Here is a 14,485-nt window from a genome sequence, read left to right on the forward strand (position 1 = left end):
CTTAGGGAATTGTGTGTATTTTAGCTTTTGCCACAGCCAAGGTCATATGCACTCTACAGTGTGTTGGAGCCTGCATCCTTCCTTCGTTTCCCTGGATTCTGTGGCAGGATGGTGGAAGTTCTCCAGTGTAATCAGACAAAAATGGGGAATATTGATAAATTAAGTCTGAAATTGAATAGCTCTTTCTCTGTTTATTTATCTTGGTGTTCTATTTAGTGTGTTCTGCATGGACTTCACAGCACCAGGTTTTACTATGCTGCAAGTTTTGTTACTGACAGCTTATAATGATCTCCTGAAAAGTTCTCTTGAGGAGAGCTGGAAGGATTAGCAATTGGGGAAGGAGCATCCAAGTCAGCCAGAGACCATGCCATTAATATGTGTGGTTGATGGATGATTCTACTGAATGCATGAGCAACCATGGCCTCCACCTGCTAATCACTAGGTTCCAGAGTTAATCTGATGTTGCTGTAACAAAACCTTCCAAAGCTGCCAGGATGGCTGCAAGCTCAGTCATACCTAACACATTCACTCACTTTGGATTTCTGGGGCTTCCTCTGTATCCTTCACCTTCTGTAAAACATTATGTACTTGGAGTACACTCTTGAGGTAGGGGACAAATCCCATGAAAAAAAATGTGTAGATGCCATATCACAAAGATCGTAGCACGCACCATGTTTTCCAATGGCTGTCAGCAAGCCCCGAGTTGAGGCCACCTCAGCTCACTCTGGTGAATGGAGAAGTGTAACCCAACAGGCTGTCAGGAACGTGGCTATGGCTACAGTGAGGCCACAGTGTCAAGACAGCCAGGTTAAAATCTCTCCCCCCTCACTTCCAAGTGCAGAAAAGGGCTCCTCCTGAGACAGAGCATGGCCTAGGAATGGCTTCCTCCTTTCTCGCACTATTTCCCGTCCCTCTGTGGCCTGCTGACTCCTGGAAGGGTTCCCATACATCCTTCCCCCTCTGCAGGTCCCCACAGCTCCAGCTGCAATTAGACCTGCAATCTCAGAGTTACTCTGAGATCTTGCAGTGGTGGGGAAAGTGCTAGTGAAAAAAGTGATGTTATATTAATTATTGTTATTATTATCATCATCAACAACATGCTGAAAGGTGCAGCTGCTTTCCCTTTGTCTATAAAAATAATTTCCATGTTTCATGCACAGGAAGCAGAGGAAAAAGTTGCACGACCGCCTTCGGCAGAGCCTGCGCTCGGAAAGGAACAATGTGATGAACATGGCCAACGGGCCGCACCACCCCAACCCGCCACCGGATAACGTCCAGCTGGTGAATGTAGGTTTTACTGCCCCTGTTTCAGCCTAGGCTGCCAGTGCCACGGCAAAGCTTGCCCCACAGCTTTTAAACATCTGTCTGCTGCAAGCTGGTGACTGAATTCTCCTGTCTTTCTCTACCCAGAAACAATTAGGGACTTTGCAAAAAATATGCCATAAAATGAGCTATATTTCTGCAGATGACCAGTTAATTGGGACTTGCTGCAGCTGTGTCTGAGGATCTAGAACTCCAAAAGCAAAAAAAAAAAACACCTCAGAAAAAAAAATACTAATTGCTCTACAGCCAGGATAAGTGCTGTAGCGATCCATTTCTTCAAACACATATTTTGCTCTTCCTACTGCCCTTGGTCTGATGGTTGGTGAGTAGGGACAGCCCCCTCAGATCAGGAATGTGACATTATGAACTCAGGGGTAAAAGTCTGAATGAAGATCTCACCTGGTCAGTAGCAGTGGCTGCGGAGATGGGGCCAGGCAGATACTCCATCAGCATACCCTAGCCATTTGTCAGAGCAGAGCAAAGAGTTACTCTTCAACTAAACCCTCGGGCAAGCCCCTTGGCCTTAGAGGCCAGGGCTCAACCTGCCTATAGCCACTTCCTCCTCTCCTGCCTTTCCCAGGGAAGCCTGGTGCCCAGAGGGAACATCAGCTTCCTGCCTCCTTGAGCCATCCCTGCTCTCCTGCTCCATCATCAATGTATATATTCATGACAGATCATTGCAGGGGTGAGCCCTGGCTCTGTTAAGTCAATGGAGCACTCCCACTGACCTTGATGAAGGCCAAGACACATTTCCAGAAGAGCTCACCTTCCAATATTTCCCCTCAAAAGACCTAAATCCACGGTCAGATTGTTAAGAGAGGGGAAACCAGGATTCCCCACTGAAGAGAAAGGAGACTCCTAGCAGCGACAGCACTGGAGGGGGCTCCAGATGAAAGCTGTGCAGGAGGGCACTGCACACCTCCAGGCCCATCTCAGGAGACTTTGACCCATGCTGCAGATCATCCCTGGATGAATAGGTCTGCCCTTGTCCTGCATCCATGGGCACTGAAAATAGCAATTTCCTGCCCAGATTGTTATCCTGCTATGAGCAATTGCTACTGTTAATTGCTGCTGTCTCTCACATGGGTAGAATAGTATTTTTGATATTTCTGGTAGTAAAGGGGGGGCTGTCTTTTCAGGTCTCTATCCATGAGGACTTTGCATTTCTTTGTTAAATATGTATGTTGTTTATAGCCTGGTTGAGATGCAGACCTTTGCTAATTTCCTCATTTGTTTCCTCCTACTTTGAGTTTAGATGGATTATGTATGCTGAGGTATAAATGAATGTGCTCAAGTGTGTCAATGTGATTTCTGCCTGTATTTAAGTGACAAAGTTGTGCTTTGGCACATGTGAAAAACTGTGACTTGGTGGGGAAGGGGGAGGGATTGGAAATTATGTCTGCAAATGTGCTGTGAATTACAGTTTGTAAACCTGAGGTTTGTCGTTTTTGTTTTTTTTTTTTCAGCAGTACGTTTCAAAAAATGTAATCTCCAGTGAGCATGTCATTGAACGAGAAACAGAGACCTCATTTTCTACGAGCCACTACACCTCAACAACACATCACTCCATGACAGTCACCCAGACACCCAGCCACAGGTACTGGAGAGGAAAAGCAAACAGCATCTCTAATATATGAACTGTTGCCATTGCAAAACCAAAAAGAAGTGTAAAAAAAACAAACCCATAAAAATCTATGCTCCCTTCATAGTGTTTTTGTTTTAAGACTAACCATATTTAATGCCATGTCATCTAACTAATTATCTTTCCAGGAATTTACAATTAGCTTTATTGACTGAATGGCATTCCAATACTGTTACTGTGAATTTTAATATATGCAGATTGCTAAATCAGTGACAGTGCTGGTGACTGGAAAGCCTTCCTTCCCTCTCCTTTTATCCACACATGCAAAATCATCTTGATGCATGTGGATTCATAAAATTCACAAAACCGCAGCCCCAGTTACCAACCTGAAGGTTACCCTGCACATCCCAAGCAGCAACAGAGCGCTTCCTTTCCCCTGTCTAAACTTCTGCCCATTTGCATTTGCCACTGAAGCACCCTCTCACACTCTCCTCATTTATTCTCCTTTCCTGGTTACTGCTTTCCAGCTGGAGCAATGTCCACACTGAAAGCATCCTCTCTGAAAGCCACTCGGTGCTCGTAAGCTCCTCCATGGAGAACAGCAGACACACCAGCCCAGCAGGGCCTCGGGGCCGCCTCAATGGCATCAGTGGGCCACGGGAAGGCAACAGCTTCCTCCGGCATGCGAGAGAGACCCCTGACTCCTACCGAGACTCTCCTCACAGTGAAAGGTAGGACACAGCACCTCATCGCTTTCAGCTGAAAAGGCCTGGTATTCCCAGATGGTCTCAAAGGTTGGAAACACAGGAAGAAACATAACAGTGCAGCTGTTCATGTAGGGTGTACATCTCCTCATTCGTAAAGGTGGAAAGCTTGGTAGTAGTTTGAAGTCTACCGAAAGCATTTCTTCCCTTCTTGCCTCTGCTGGATTTATTCCTAATAGCCAGCAGTTCATATTTGAATAAGCTCCAATGAAGTCATATGTCAAATTTCCATTGTAAAGTAAAAACAAATCTTTGCCTAATTATCAGTTTCTTAGGAGAAGCAAGAGAGAAAACTGAGGGATTTTTTGAGACACAAAAGATAGGGAGAAAGCAATGTATTGATCCACAGGAAAAGGGCACTAAGGACTCATAGGCACTGTAGGAATTCTGATGCCACCTACTTTCTGGGGAATTCCAGCATCTAAACCTGTTATCTCCTTCAAAAATTCCCCTTGACGCTTTTTAAATAAAATCAAGGAACACACAGTGCAAAACAGAAGAACTCAGGTCATTATTAAATCAGGAGTAGTTAGCAATAAAGCCAGTCAGAAGTTTTCCAACAAAGTATTTTTTTCTCTGAAAAGGCTGGTTCATCAGTACCTAAGGTCTACCTTGAAGTGCATCTGTTGCAAGAAAATTTTCACTGAAAAGGCCTTCTCAGCTTTAGGTTAGGATTTTACCTCAAGAGCATGGGATGGCCCCAGGGCAGCAAAAGAAAGACTGAGAAAAAACAAGACTAAAAAGAGAGCTGTGCTCCAACAATCAGAGGCAGAAATAAAGGAAAACAAAGGGTTACTGGACCAATTTTCTGAGTGTTGTGAAATCACAAGGGTTTTGATCTCATGGAATGTCCATGATGTCAAAAATACAGCCAGGCAATCCCCAAGGAGAGCAAGTTGTATAGAAGACAAATTGTGGTTTCCAGAAAAATGGATGTGCAAGTACAGCAGAAGCCATTTCTGTGGTATTCCCTCTGCTACACAAACAATTGCTTAGCACCAGGGTAAGGCACCACAACTGAGACATTTCTGAACAAGGCCTGTAGGACCGCTAAGGATAGTGAACTGGCTCTCTTCTTATAACAAAGTTATCTGTTACTTACCATAGAATTTAATTTCAAGAAATGTGGCTCACAAGACATAAACTGCAATGGCCCCAATCCAGCAGAGCACTTCAACAAGATTAACTTTTAATCATGCAAGTAGCCCCCTTGAAATCAGCGAGATTGCTCACATGGGTAGAGCTCAGCATGTGCTTAAGTGCTTTGCTGGATCAGGATCTATAGCCGTAATCATCAGCTATTGTGTTTCTTGAAGATTATGCCACAGGTGAAAAGCAGTAACATTTCTGTGATAATTCACCAGGCATTGATGGTCTAACCTGTGCCTGAAACAACTGTGAATTTGGAATGCAAAACATAGTTCCCTGGGCATTAAATTAGGTGCCATCTATTTTTAGCAAGCAGGTAATACGTGGCAGATTTTTTCTGAGTTGAATTTCATGTATGTGTGTATGTAAAGGGGAAAATTAGAGTTATTTGTGACTAAAAATTATTCTGCAACACAAAGGAATGTACAAGCTGAAGAATTACTTCCTAAAGCCATCAAATGTGGTAGTGCTGTGAGTTGGTAGATCGAGGCTGTGCTGCCTCCACGCTCCAGTCCTCCATCAACTTCACCATTTTGAAAATAAATTGCATAGGCATTATGAGGATTTCTTTTGCATTACCCCATTCCTTTGTTGGCCCCCATGCCCTGACACCTGTTTACATGAGCAGAGGGCTCAAGCACCCATATTTTTTAAACTCCTTAGCTATCTTACAGGAGGGAAGAACAAAACACCATCTCTGCACAAAAGGCTAAACTATATGATGAAGTTGACAGCATGTACCAAGTTAATACTTGTTGACTGGCCGTGGATACACTCTGATCTGCTTTCACTGAGTCATCATGGTTTACCTCTTGTTGGCCATGAACCTGGATAAATCTATCGCCTTTCAACCTTCCTTTCAGGATGGGTTAGAGCTGCATGTGCTCTGCTCCTGTGCCTCAGCTCATGGACAGAAGCTTGTTAGCACTGCCCCGTTATGGTGTAGGGGAATACACCAGTAATGCGTGAATGCGCAGCACCCCTGTATGAGTAACTTGCCACTGATGGAAGCATGCACAGTACACTGAACACATTTAACTAACGTAGTGCGTTAACTGAACCAATTTGGCTAAAATCCAGTGTGTCAACAAGATGTACATCAAACACTGTACCAGCTGGGGAAGTAGAAAGGCTTCGGTCTTTCAGAAAATGACTATTTAAAAATGTGAAAGGGCTGAAAATCTCACTCATGGAAGGAAAAATAAAGAATTACTTCATTCCTCCAATGCACAGACCTATTAGTTGCCCTCTGCTCACACTAGCAACCGACTTGGTTATTTCCTATGCATAACTCCAGTTTTGTTTTTCTTTCTTCTGCTCCTCACTTGATTTAAATCAATATGCCTCTGCCAAAACTGATGTACTCTACTACACATTAATTCAGGATCTGTCCCAGTTTCTCTTTTGTCCAATAACTCTGTTTTGATCAAGTGTAAAATGTGTAACCAAGTCATAGATTGGATAAGAAAGCTGGATTATGATTTATTTTGGTAATTTCATACTCAGATAAATAAATCACTACTGAAAACTAAATAACTTCAACAGTCATAGCCACATAACTTGTCTCAATGGGCCTGTATGAGAGATGGAGATGAGAAAGATTTTAAAGTTGGACAAAGATGAAATTCAGGCAGGTGAGCTTAGGATAAAAACAAAAGCAAATCCAAACTACACAAAATATCATGCTGGGCACTCTGCCTTTGATCAAGAGGTTTCAGGCAGATCCTCACCTGGCATGAATCTGCCATGACCTCATAGCATCCCATGGAGCTTCACTTATTCAAACTAGCTGAAAGTCTCACATTTTTTTGTCCTCTTCCTGTGGGACAAGCTCTCTACTGGCACCTAAGCTTCATTTTCAGAAATCACCTTTGACCGTTATCCTTCCCAGAGAAACTTATAAAGGAATAAATGCAAATTTTGCAGAGTAATCATGAACGCTAGGCCAGACAGTCCTCTCTGTCAGCATTTGTTCCCACATAAGGACAAATAACACTCCATGTTTCTTTGCAGAAAGATCTACCAGCCAGGGTAACTAGCACAGAAGGAGTGGAGCAGCACAAAGCTGCTGGGACAGTGCTGCAAATCCTCCTCTGACTGCCCTCAATGATTAAAATTAGCAGAATCTGGCTCTAGATTTTGTCCAGACTTTGCTTTCCTCCTTAGCCTGAGACAGTCTGGTTGCTGGAACAGGGTGAATCCCCGAGAGAACTGTCCCTCAGTTTCCTTCCTTTCTCTTCTCTCTGCGCATACCCCAAGTTCTGGTCAAATCCTGCCAGAAGTGCAGCAGTCGTTTTCCTTTTGAGACAATACTTGCAAATGCATTTTGTTTCTGGCATCCCCCCAGTCTCTGAATCCCATTCTTGGATTAATTCCAGGAGGTTATTCTGGCAAATAATTTACATCCCCACAGCTCTTCTGAGGCCAACAGACCTGGGGTCTTTGCTGTGCTCCTCCTGCTCTCAAACATTTTTGCCCAGAGTCCCAGAAGTCAGTGATTTTATAGGAATAATAATAACAGGAATGTTTCCCTGGTAGCCCTGTGTGAGGATGCTGGGGACCTTAAGAGATCCCTGCCTTTTCCCTCCCAGTGCACGTGAGCAGCTGTGTTCACATGTCACCCCCCCTCCAGCGTTCGCAACCTTTCCCCATCTCTTTTCTTCAGGTATGTCTCAGCTATGACCACACCAGCTCGCATGTCCCCTGTCGATTTCCACACTCCGACTTCTCCCAAGTCCCACCCCTCCAAAATGTCACCACCGGCTTCTAGCTTGACCGTCTCCGTCCCCTCAGTGGCGGTGAGTCCCTTCATAGAAGAGGAGCGACCGCTGCTCCTGGTGACCCCACCACAGCTACGTGAGAAGTATGACCACCACCTTCAGCAGTTCAACTCCTTCCACCACAATGCTGCCCATGAGAGCAACAGCCTGCCGCCAAGTCCTCTGCGGATAGTGGAGGATGAGGAGTACGAGACCACGCAGGAGTATGAACCAGCACAGGAATCTCCAAAGAAACTCACCAACAGCCGGAGGGTCAAAAGAACAAAGCCTAATGGCCTCATTTCCAGCAGGGTGGAAGTGGACTCCGACACGAGCTCTGAGAGCAGCAGCTCTGAGACCGAAACCGAAGATGAAAGAATAGGCGAGGATACACCATTCCTGAGCATACCGAATCCTGTGGCAACTAGTCTGGAACCATCTGCTACCTACCGGCTGACTGAAAGCAGGACTAACCCAGCGAATCGTTTCTCCACACCAGAAGAATTGCAAGCAAGGTTGTCCAGTGTGATAGCTAACCAAGACCCTATTGCTGTATAAAACATAAAACACATAGATTCACATGTAAAACTTTATTTTATATAATGAAGTATTCCACCTTTAAATTAAACAATTTATTTTATTTTAGCAATTCCGCTGATAGAAAACAGGAGAGGAAAAAAAACTTTTATAAATTAAATATACGTATGTACAAATGTGTTATGTGCCATATGTAGCAATTTTTTACAGTATTTCAAAAATGGGGAAAGATATCAATGGTGCCTTTATGTTATGTTACGTTGAGAGCAAGTTTTGTACAGTTACAATGATGACTGTCCCATAGTATTTTGCAAAACCTTCTAGCCCTCAATTGTCCTGGCTTTTTTGTGCACTGCATTATAATGACTGGATATATGATTTGCAAGAATTGCAGAAGTCCCTCTGGTCGCTTGTTGTAGAATCCCCAGATCAAAAAGCCCTGTAATGGCACTCCCACCATACCCACCCCATGAGAAAAACACACACACACAGAAAAGAAAAGAGAAAAAAGAAAAAAAGCTGAAAAAACAACAAAAAAACGTTTCTTCTATAAGAAGTTTTATTTGCTTTCCGTATATGAAATGAGTTTTGTCTGCTCTCTGCCAGCCAAAAGGTTTGCTTCTTTGAGCACTGGGATAATAGTAGATCCAACAGCATGCTACTATTAATTACAGCTGGATAACAAAAAAAAAAAAAAAAAAAAAAAAAACACACAAAAACAAAAAAAAAAGAAACAAAAAAATAAGCCAAACTGCATTAAATAATGTTACTTATAGAAAAAAAGTACTACTGTGATTTTAAACCAAATATATTATTAATCAGAGGTCAGCTTGTAATCACTAGAAGCTGACATTTCATTACTTTCCAGATGTTAATTGTTCTAGTTATCCCTTAGAGAATGGGTTTAGGTTAGCTGAGGCTTTGAACCCAATAATCTAATAAAAAAAGAAAAAAAAAAAAAAAAGAAAAAAAAAAAGAAAAAAAAATTATATTAGTTTCAATGAATGGGGCAAATATAATAGCAGATATCTGTAACTGAGCAAGGAAGAGATCTAGCTGGAAAACAAATTCCAGTAATAAAAGTGCAATCAGTTTTCACCTCTATTCTTTAATGTTGATTTCAGATAGATGATTTATCCTTTTGTTTCTCAATTTTCTCCTCTTTCTTCTCCTCAGAAAGAACCCTGACAAGCTTCTAGCAATACCTTGTTAGAATTGCTGTTGGAGTAAGGGTTACTCTTGGATACAAAAATGACTTTCAGGGAAGAACTGATTTGCTAAATGGTTAAAAAGTATAGGAAAGTAGGAAGGACACAGCAGAAGTATGGAGTTCATTTCTACTTGCCTTTATTGACCCCATTATTTGGGGTGAGAGAGGCAAAGGCAATGCAAAGCCCATTTATGAAGGCAAGCACACCATGTGAGTTACAGCTGTCATGTGCGTGGCTATTTGATATCAGTGTTTATATAGCCAGTTCTGGTGTTGAAGTCTTTGACTAGTAATGAACAAGCATGCTGTCAGTGCTGGAGTGGTTGCATCCGTTCAGACAGAAGCAAACGGCCTCTTTTGCACTGAATTCCTATCAGTTTAGTCAGGGTCACTCTGCCTCTTCTCTCCTTTTGATTTTTGTTGTGTGTTCAGTTGGCACTGCATAGACTCAGGACTGATGTGGAAAACAGATGTTTTTCCTAGACTCCAAGGATTCTGAAAATGAGAACATATGTTTTACAGGTATCACTGGACTTTAAATAAGAGCCATGCCAAGAGAAAAAGAATTTCAGCCAAACTACACTCATCCTTTGGGCCACATGCTGGTCCCAGTTAAATGAAGAGAAATGAGTCAAGGAAATTTTGTGAGATGTAAACCCAAGGAACTAAAGTCCCGACTCAGTAAATTGTTCAAGCATATGCTTATGCTAATCCCAGCAAAAGTTATCTTCAGCATGTGCTAGACTCCTATCAACGCATCCAGCACATGCATAAAGTTAAGCATGCGCTTAAGAGTTTTGCTGAACAAGGTGTCGTATTGATTTGAGACATGAAAACAAAGTCTGGTATATGAAGCTATTTATCAGCATGATGAAAATCAGTGAGTTACTCACTGTATAAATGAACCATATCACATTAGCAAGAACATGGATGAGTCTACCTGACCACCAGATACATCAGAAAACAAACAAACAAACAAACAAACAAAAAAACAAACAAAAAAACAAACAAACAAACAAACAAAAACAACGAAACAAAACAAAACAAAACAAACAAAAAAGAACCCCAAACCTTAGTATAGGAAGAAGATGATGACAAAGTTGTACATGGGATGCTGGTAGCAGAATCAAAAGGCTAGGAAACTAGCACAGTTTTGAGTTTTGGGCTATCTGGTAGCTGAAATAGCACTGCTTATTTGAGAAGTCTATGGGAGATGGCAAAGTTTGTCAAATACATACTATCTGGACATAAGTCCTCTTTGCTGTTTTTTCCCTATCTGGCATGTACTTGAACACACTTTGCCTTTGCAGACAGAAACAAAATCTCTCTACAAATTCTAGATACCGTACACTCATTTTCACCCTTATAGTCATGCCTATTTATCTGCAATCCCATGCAGCAGAACATCCACCTCCCCAGTTACTGCAACACAGTACTACAGAGGGCCAGGTGGGCTTTCCAGATGTAGACCACCAGTTTCCAAAGGATTTGCACTGTTAAGTTTCTAGAGGCACTTGAAAACCTGTCCTTTCAGTGAGGAGTCTGATACTGCAAAGATCTTATATGACAGATAAGACAGAAGAAAAATGGCAGACGAACAGATTTGCCCCACAGTCACCCAGTTGAGTGGCAGAATAGAGATTACAACAGAGGCCTTTTATAATGTCCTCCAGTATAGACCACCCACAAGGCCAGCTCTCATGGAAGTGTCTGTGATAGCCCAGACAGATTAATTAGGAAGGAAAGGGAACTTGTCTTGAAGTAGAGTAAATTATTTGGCGACTAACACTGTTATTATAGAAGGCCAGTATAAAACAAAGGAGCAGTTGCATGCTTGGGAGCTGTACATGTGAGATTTATTTGGTGTGGGTCTAGGGGAAAATGTCACACCTCTTCTGTTGCAGTGCCTCAAAGTCAAAGTGGTATGCAGTCCCTGCTCCTCCTTTACTTGGTACATATAGTAGTGTGTTATAGGAAAAGCATGAAATTAGGCTGGGGACTTCACATGGACCTAAGAACAAGAAAATACAATTGGGGATATGGCTGCCTAAGCCCTTAGGTCTTTGGGGAGAACCCAGCCTTACAGCACAATTCATGCAACAGCGAGTTATGGGAGTAGCCCTGGCTTGGCACTCACAGAAGCAGGAGCAGGATGCAGCCCCTCACCTCTGGACTTGCTTTTAGCACACTGTGAGGGTACTCCACATCAGTCAAATCCACACTACAACGTTAGCAAGTATACATGGCCACAGGTTCTGCTGGCAGGCTGCAGCCAGCTCCTGCTGGCCAAGGGGCTGGAGACTGCAACAGCATGGAGCAGAGCCAGCAAGTGCCTACAGAAAAGGCCAGCTCCCCTGTTAGGGATGTTCAGTTCATTACCCAGACCTCTGAGCTAGGCAGTTCCAGCACCCTCAAGCCATCACTGTGTAACCCTTGCCAGCTTTTGACTGAAAGTCATGGCAAGGAGAAACATACTTTGAAGATAAGGGAAATGTTCCAGTGGTGGCAGAGTGGTTTCTTTCCATGTCATTTAACTTGAACCTTCAGTTTTCCCTGTGCATGTGTTTATATGCAGGAATTATTCCAGGATAAAAGGCTTCCTTCAGGGGTGTATAGCTGGAATATGTTGTGCACAACCTGGTACAGCCTGCCTGTTCAGCTGGTGTAAATTGTTACAGCTCCACAGAAGTTCTCATGTAACAGAGAAAAACATACTCCCTCCTCTTGGCCCAGCTATTCCCTTCCTCACTTGAGCCACCACAACACCCCCAGGTTTAAAAGATCAATCACTGCCTTTATCAGGGAAACAGGAAAGTTCCTCCTCTTTCCAGTCCTCCAAAACAACAACGCTGCATCTCCCTGCTTTTCCCACACACATTGCAAGAAGTATCCTGAGGACCCAGGATAGCAAACTTGTGTCCCCACAAAGGACACACTTGTCAACCTGTTGAACACTTCTTGGCCCTGCAGTGTGGCTACTTAATATCAGCTGGGACTTACTTCTAGTAAGAAACAAAAAAAACACCTATGAAATGCTGCAGAGAAGGGCAGACAAAGAACATGGCCAATTATCATCATTTGTAATTCTCTATTCTACTGTAAATACATCTTGTACATACTTGGATGTTTTCATCATTTACTGTCCTTATGGGTTATGTGTTAAATAAGACTCTCTTAGTTTATTGTGTAACACTGTAAATAACATAACGTCCTTTGTTATTTATGCATAGGCATCTAACACGCAGAGAAAGTTATCCTCATATTATTTTAAGATATATGTCAAAAATATGTTGCATTTTTCTTTTTGCTTTGAAAAAATTGTAATATATCCTCTTTTTCCCCTCTTTTCCTTTAAAAGAAAAATGAATGCTAATTTATTGTTCAGGAGAGAAAGGGGATGTAACTGAAAGGCAAACTGTTCAAAGAACATGCTGTGGAAGCCACAAGCTACTGATAAACTAAAGAATTTATTATCCCAAATACAGCAATAAGTAATTGTTGATTTATTAAGTTTTTGTTATTCATTTTCAGTAAAAGAGGTGCTGGATTAAATTGTTTATGTGTTGTACTGGCCCAGCTGCTCAGCAGACTGTGTCAGGTCACTAGCCACCATCTTTCTGGATCCAAACATTGTTGTAAAGGTCTTGTTCTGTCTTTGTGAAACACTGTTTCCTGAGTTTTCTGACTCATCTCTATGGAGGTCTCTGCCAGACACTCTTGTTCCTAAGTAGAACATTTTTAGTTTCTTAAATTAGAATTATTAGCTTTAACCTGACCATTACTACTCAAGGTGAATGGGGGTTAGTGGGGTGGAGCAGAAATGACACAGTCTTGGGGCTGTGAGAGCCTGTTCTACAAAAATGTCACCTCATTGCTCGGTAACAGTCAATAAAGTAAATCAGATACTAGAAATTACTAGATGACATCACCATGCCACTGTAAAAATTCGTGATTTGTGCAGATCTTAAATACAATGAGTGGTCCTGGTCTTCTTGTCTCAGAATAGAAATAGTATAATGTGGAATGGTTTAGATGGCAACATGGGTGAACAAATGCCTGGAGCCACTGTATTCTGGGGGGCACTGAGTAAGCTAGGTCTCATCAGTCTGGAAGAAAGGGCAGCTGAGGGGTCACAAAGGTCTGTGGATACATAATTATCTTGTAGAGGGTAGGAAAGGACTGGCTGTTCAGTACCTCCACCAATGCAAGACAATGAGTTATGAATCAAAACTACTGGGCACTGTATTCATAAATGTGTGGCTCTTCATGTGAGGTGTAGGGAACTTTGAGAACCACTTGATGCAAGAGGTTGTGGATGGTAAAAGTTTCCATGGGCTCAAGGGGTGTCCAGATTTTAGCAATCCAATAAGAATTATTAAATCCATGGAACCCCCACCAGGTGTAAGAAATATCTGATCTGAAAACATGTTTTGGTTGTATAAAGTTGAAATATGTATACTTGCTTTGCTCTTACCCTTCTCCACCTATCTACTACTCTTGGAGAGAGGGCAGGGCAGATTTCTGATCTGGCCGTCCTTACATGATATTAGTATGTAAAGTCATTTGCTATTGACAGGCATTGAATAAGAGGAGGAAAGCTAGGAGTGAGCAAAGGAGGGAAGAATGCAGCAAAGACGTCTTGGGTGCATTTCATGTCCATTTGTTCTCAGGCCTGGTGGAAAGGTGTAGGTCAGATTCCTTCCACCTACCTATAGGTACTAGATGCCAAACTGAGGAGGGATGGAGGAATGGAAGGATTATGGAGGGATGGAGAGAGGGAGGGAGGGAGGAAGGGATAAAGAAAGGGAGGGTGTGGGTTTTCTGTCACCCTCCCTCCCCTAGTCTCAACACAGAGTGTAAAGACCTGGTGGGCCAGTGAGACCTCAGGACAGGTTAATTTCTCCTCTGACAACTTCCCTGTCTTGCCATTGCAAGTAGAGGGAACCTGTAGCCAGGAGTCTGACTGCTCAGGCTATTTGCCTCACCTGAACATCTTAGTTGGGTAGGGCCTTGACACCTGAGACCAAGACCAAGCCAGCATCCCCTTGCACAGGACCACTACTGAGGAAAGGAAGATGCTCCTCTTATCTTCCATTGCAGGCTGTGTTGAAATGGGAATGGATTGCTCTGAGAAACCAGTCTCCTCCTCAGGCCTCCTCCT

The 14,485-nt window shown here is 42.8% G+C and overlaps 1 protein-coding gene across 16 annotated transcripts in view; it reads left to right on the forward strand.

The window, feature by feature from the left end:
• NRG1 (neuregulin 1) overlaps window positions 1-12,876 on the forward strand; it is a 419,616-nt gene extending 406,740 nt beyond the window's left edge. For 14 of the 16 annotated variants that reach the window (XM_032997903.2, XM_032997900.2, XM_032997904.2 and 11 more), the window contains 4 exons: window positions 1,161-1,287; window positions 2,790-2,920; window positions 3,433-3,636; window positions 7,484-12,876. In XM_032997903.2, the coding sequence (XP_032853794.1) occupies window positions 1,161-1,287; window positions 2,790-2,920; window positions 3,433-3,636; window positions 7,484-8,135 (1,114 nt within the window). In that variant the 3' untranslated portion in view covers window positions 8,136-12,876. Of the gene's footprint in view, window positions 1-1,160; window positions 1,288-2,789; window positions 2,921-3,432; window positions 3,641-7,483 lie in introns of those variants that run through there. The other 2 variants (XM_042787797.1, XM_042787804.1) reach the window with 2 other exon arrangements.
• Window positions 12,877-14,485: the final 1,609 nt, after the last annotated feature.

The sequence above is a fragment of the Tyto alba genome, unplaced genomic scaffold (genome assembly GCF_018691265.1).
Source record: "Tyto alba isolate M040663 unplaced genomic scaffold, T.alba_DEE_v4.0 Super-Scaffold_13, whole genome shotgun sequence".
In the NCBI taxonomy this organism is placed as follows: domain Eukaryota; kingdom Metazoa; phylum Chordata; class Aves; order Strigiformes; family Tytonidae; genus Tyto; species Tyto alba.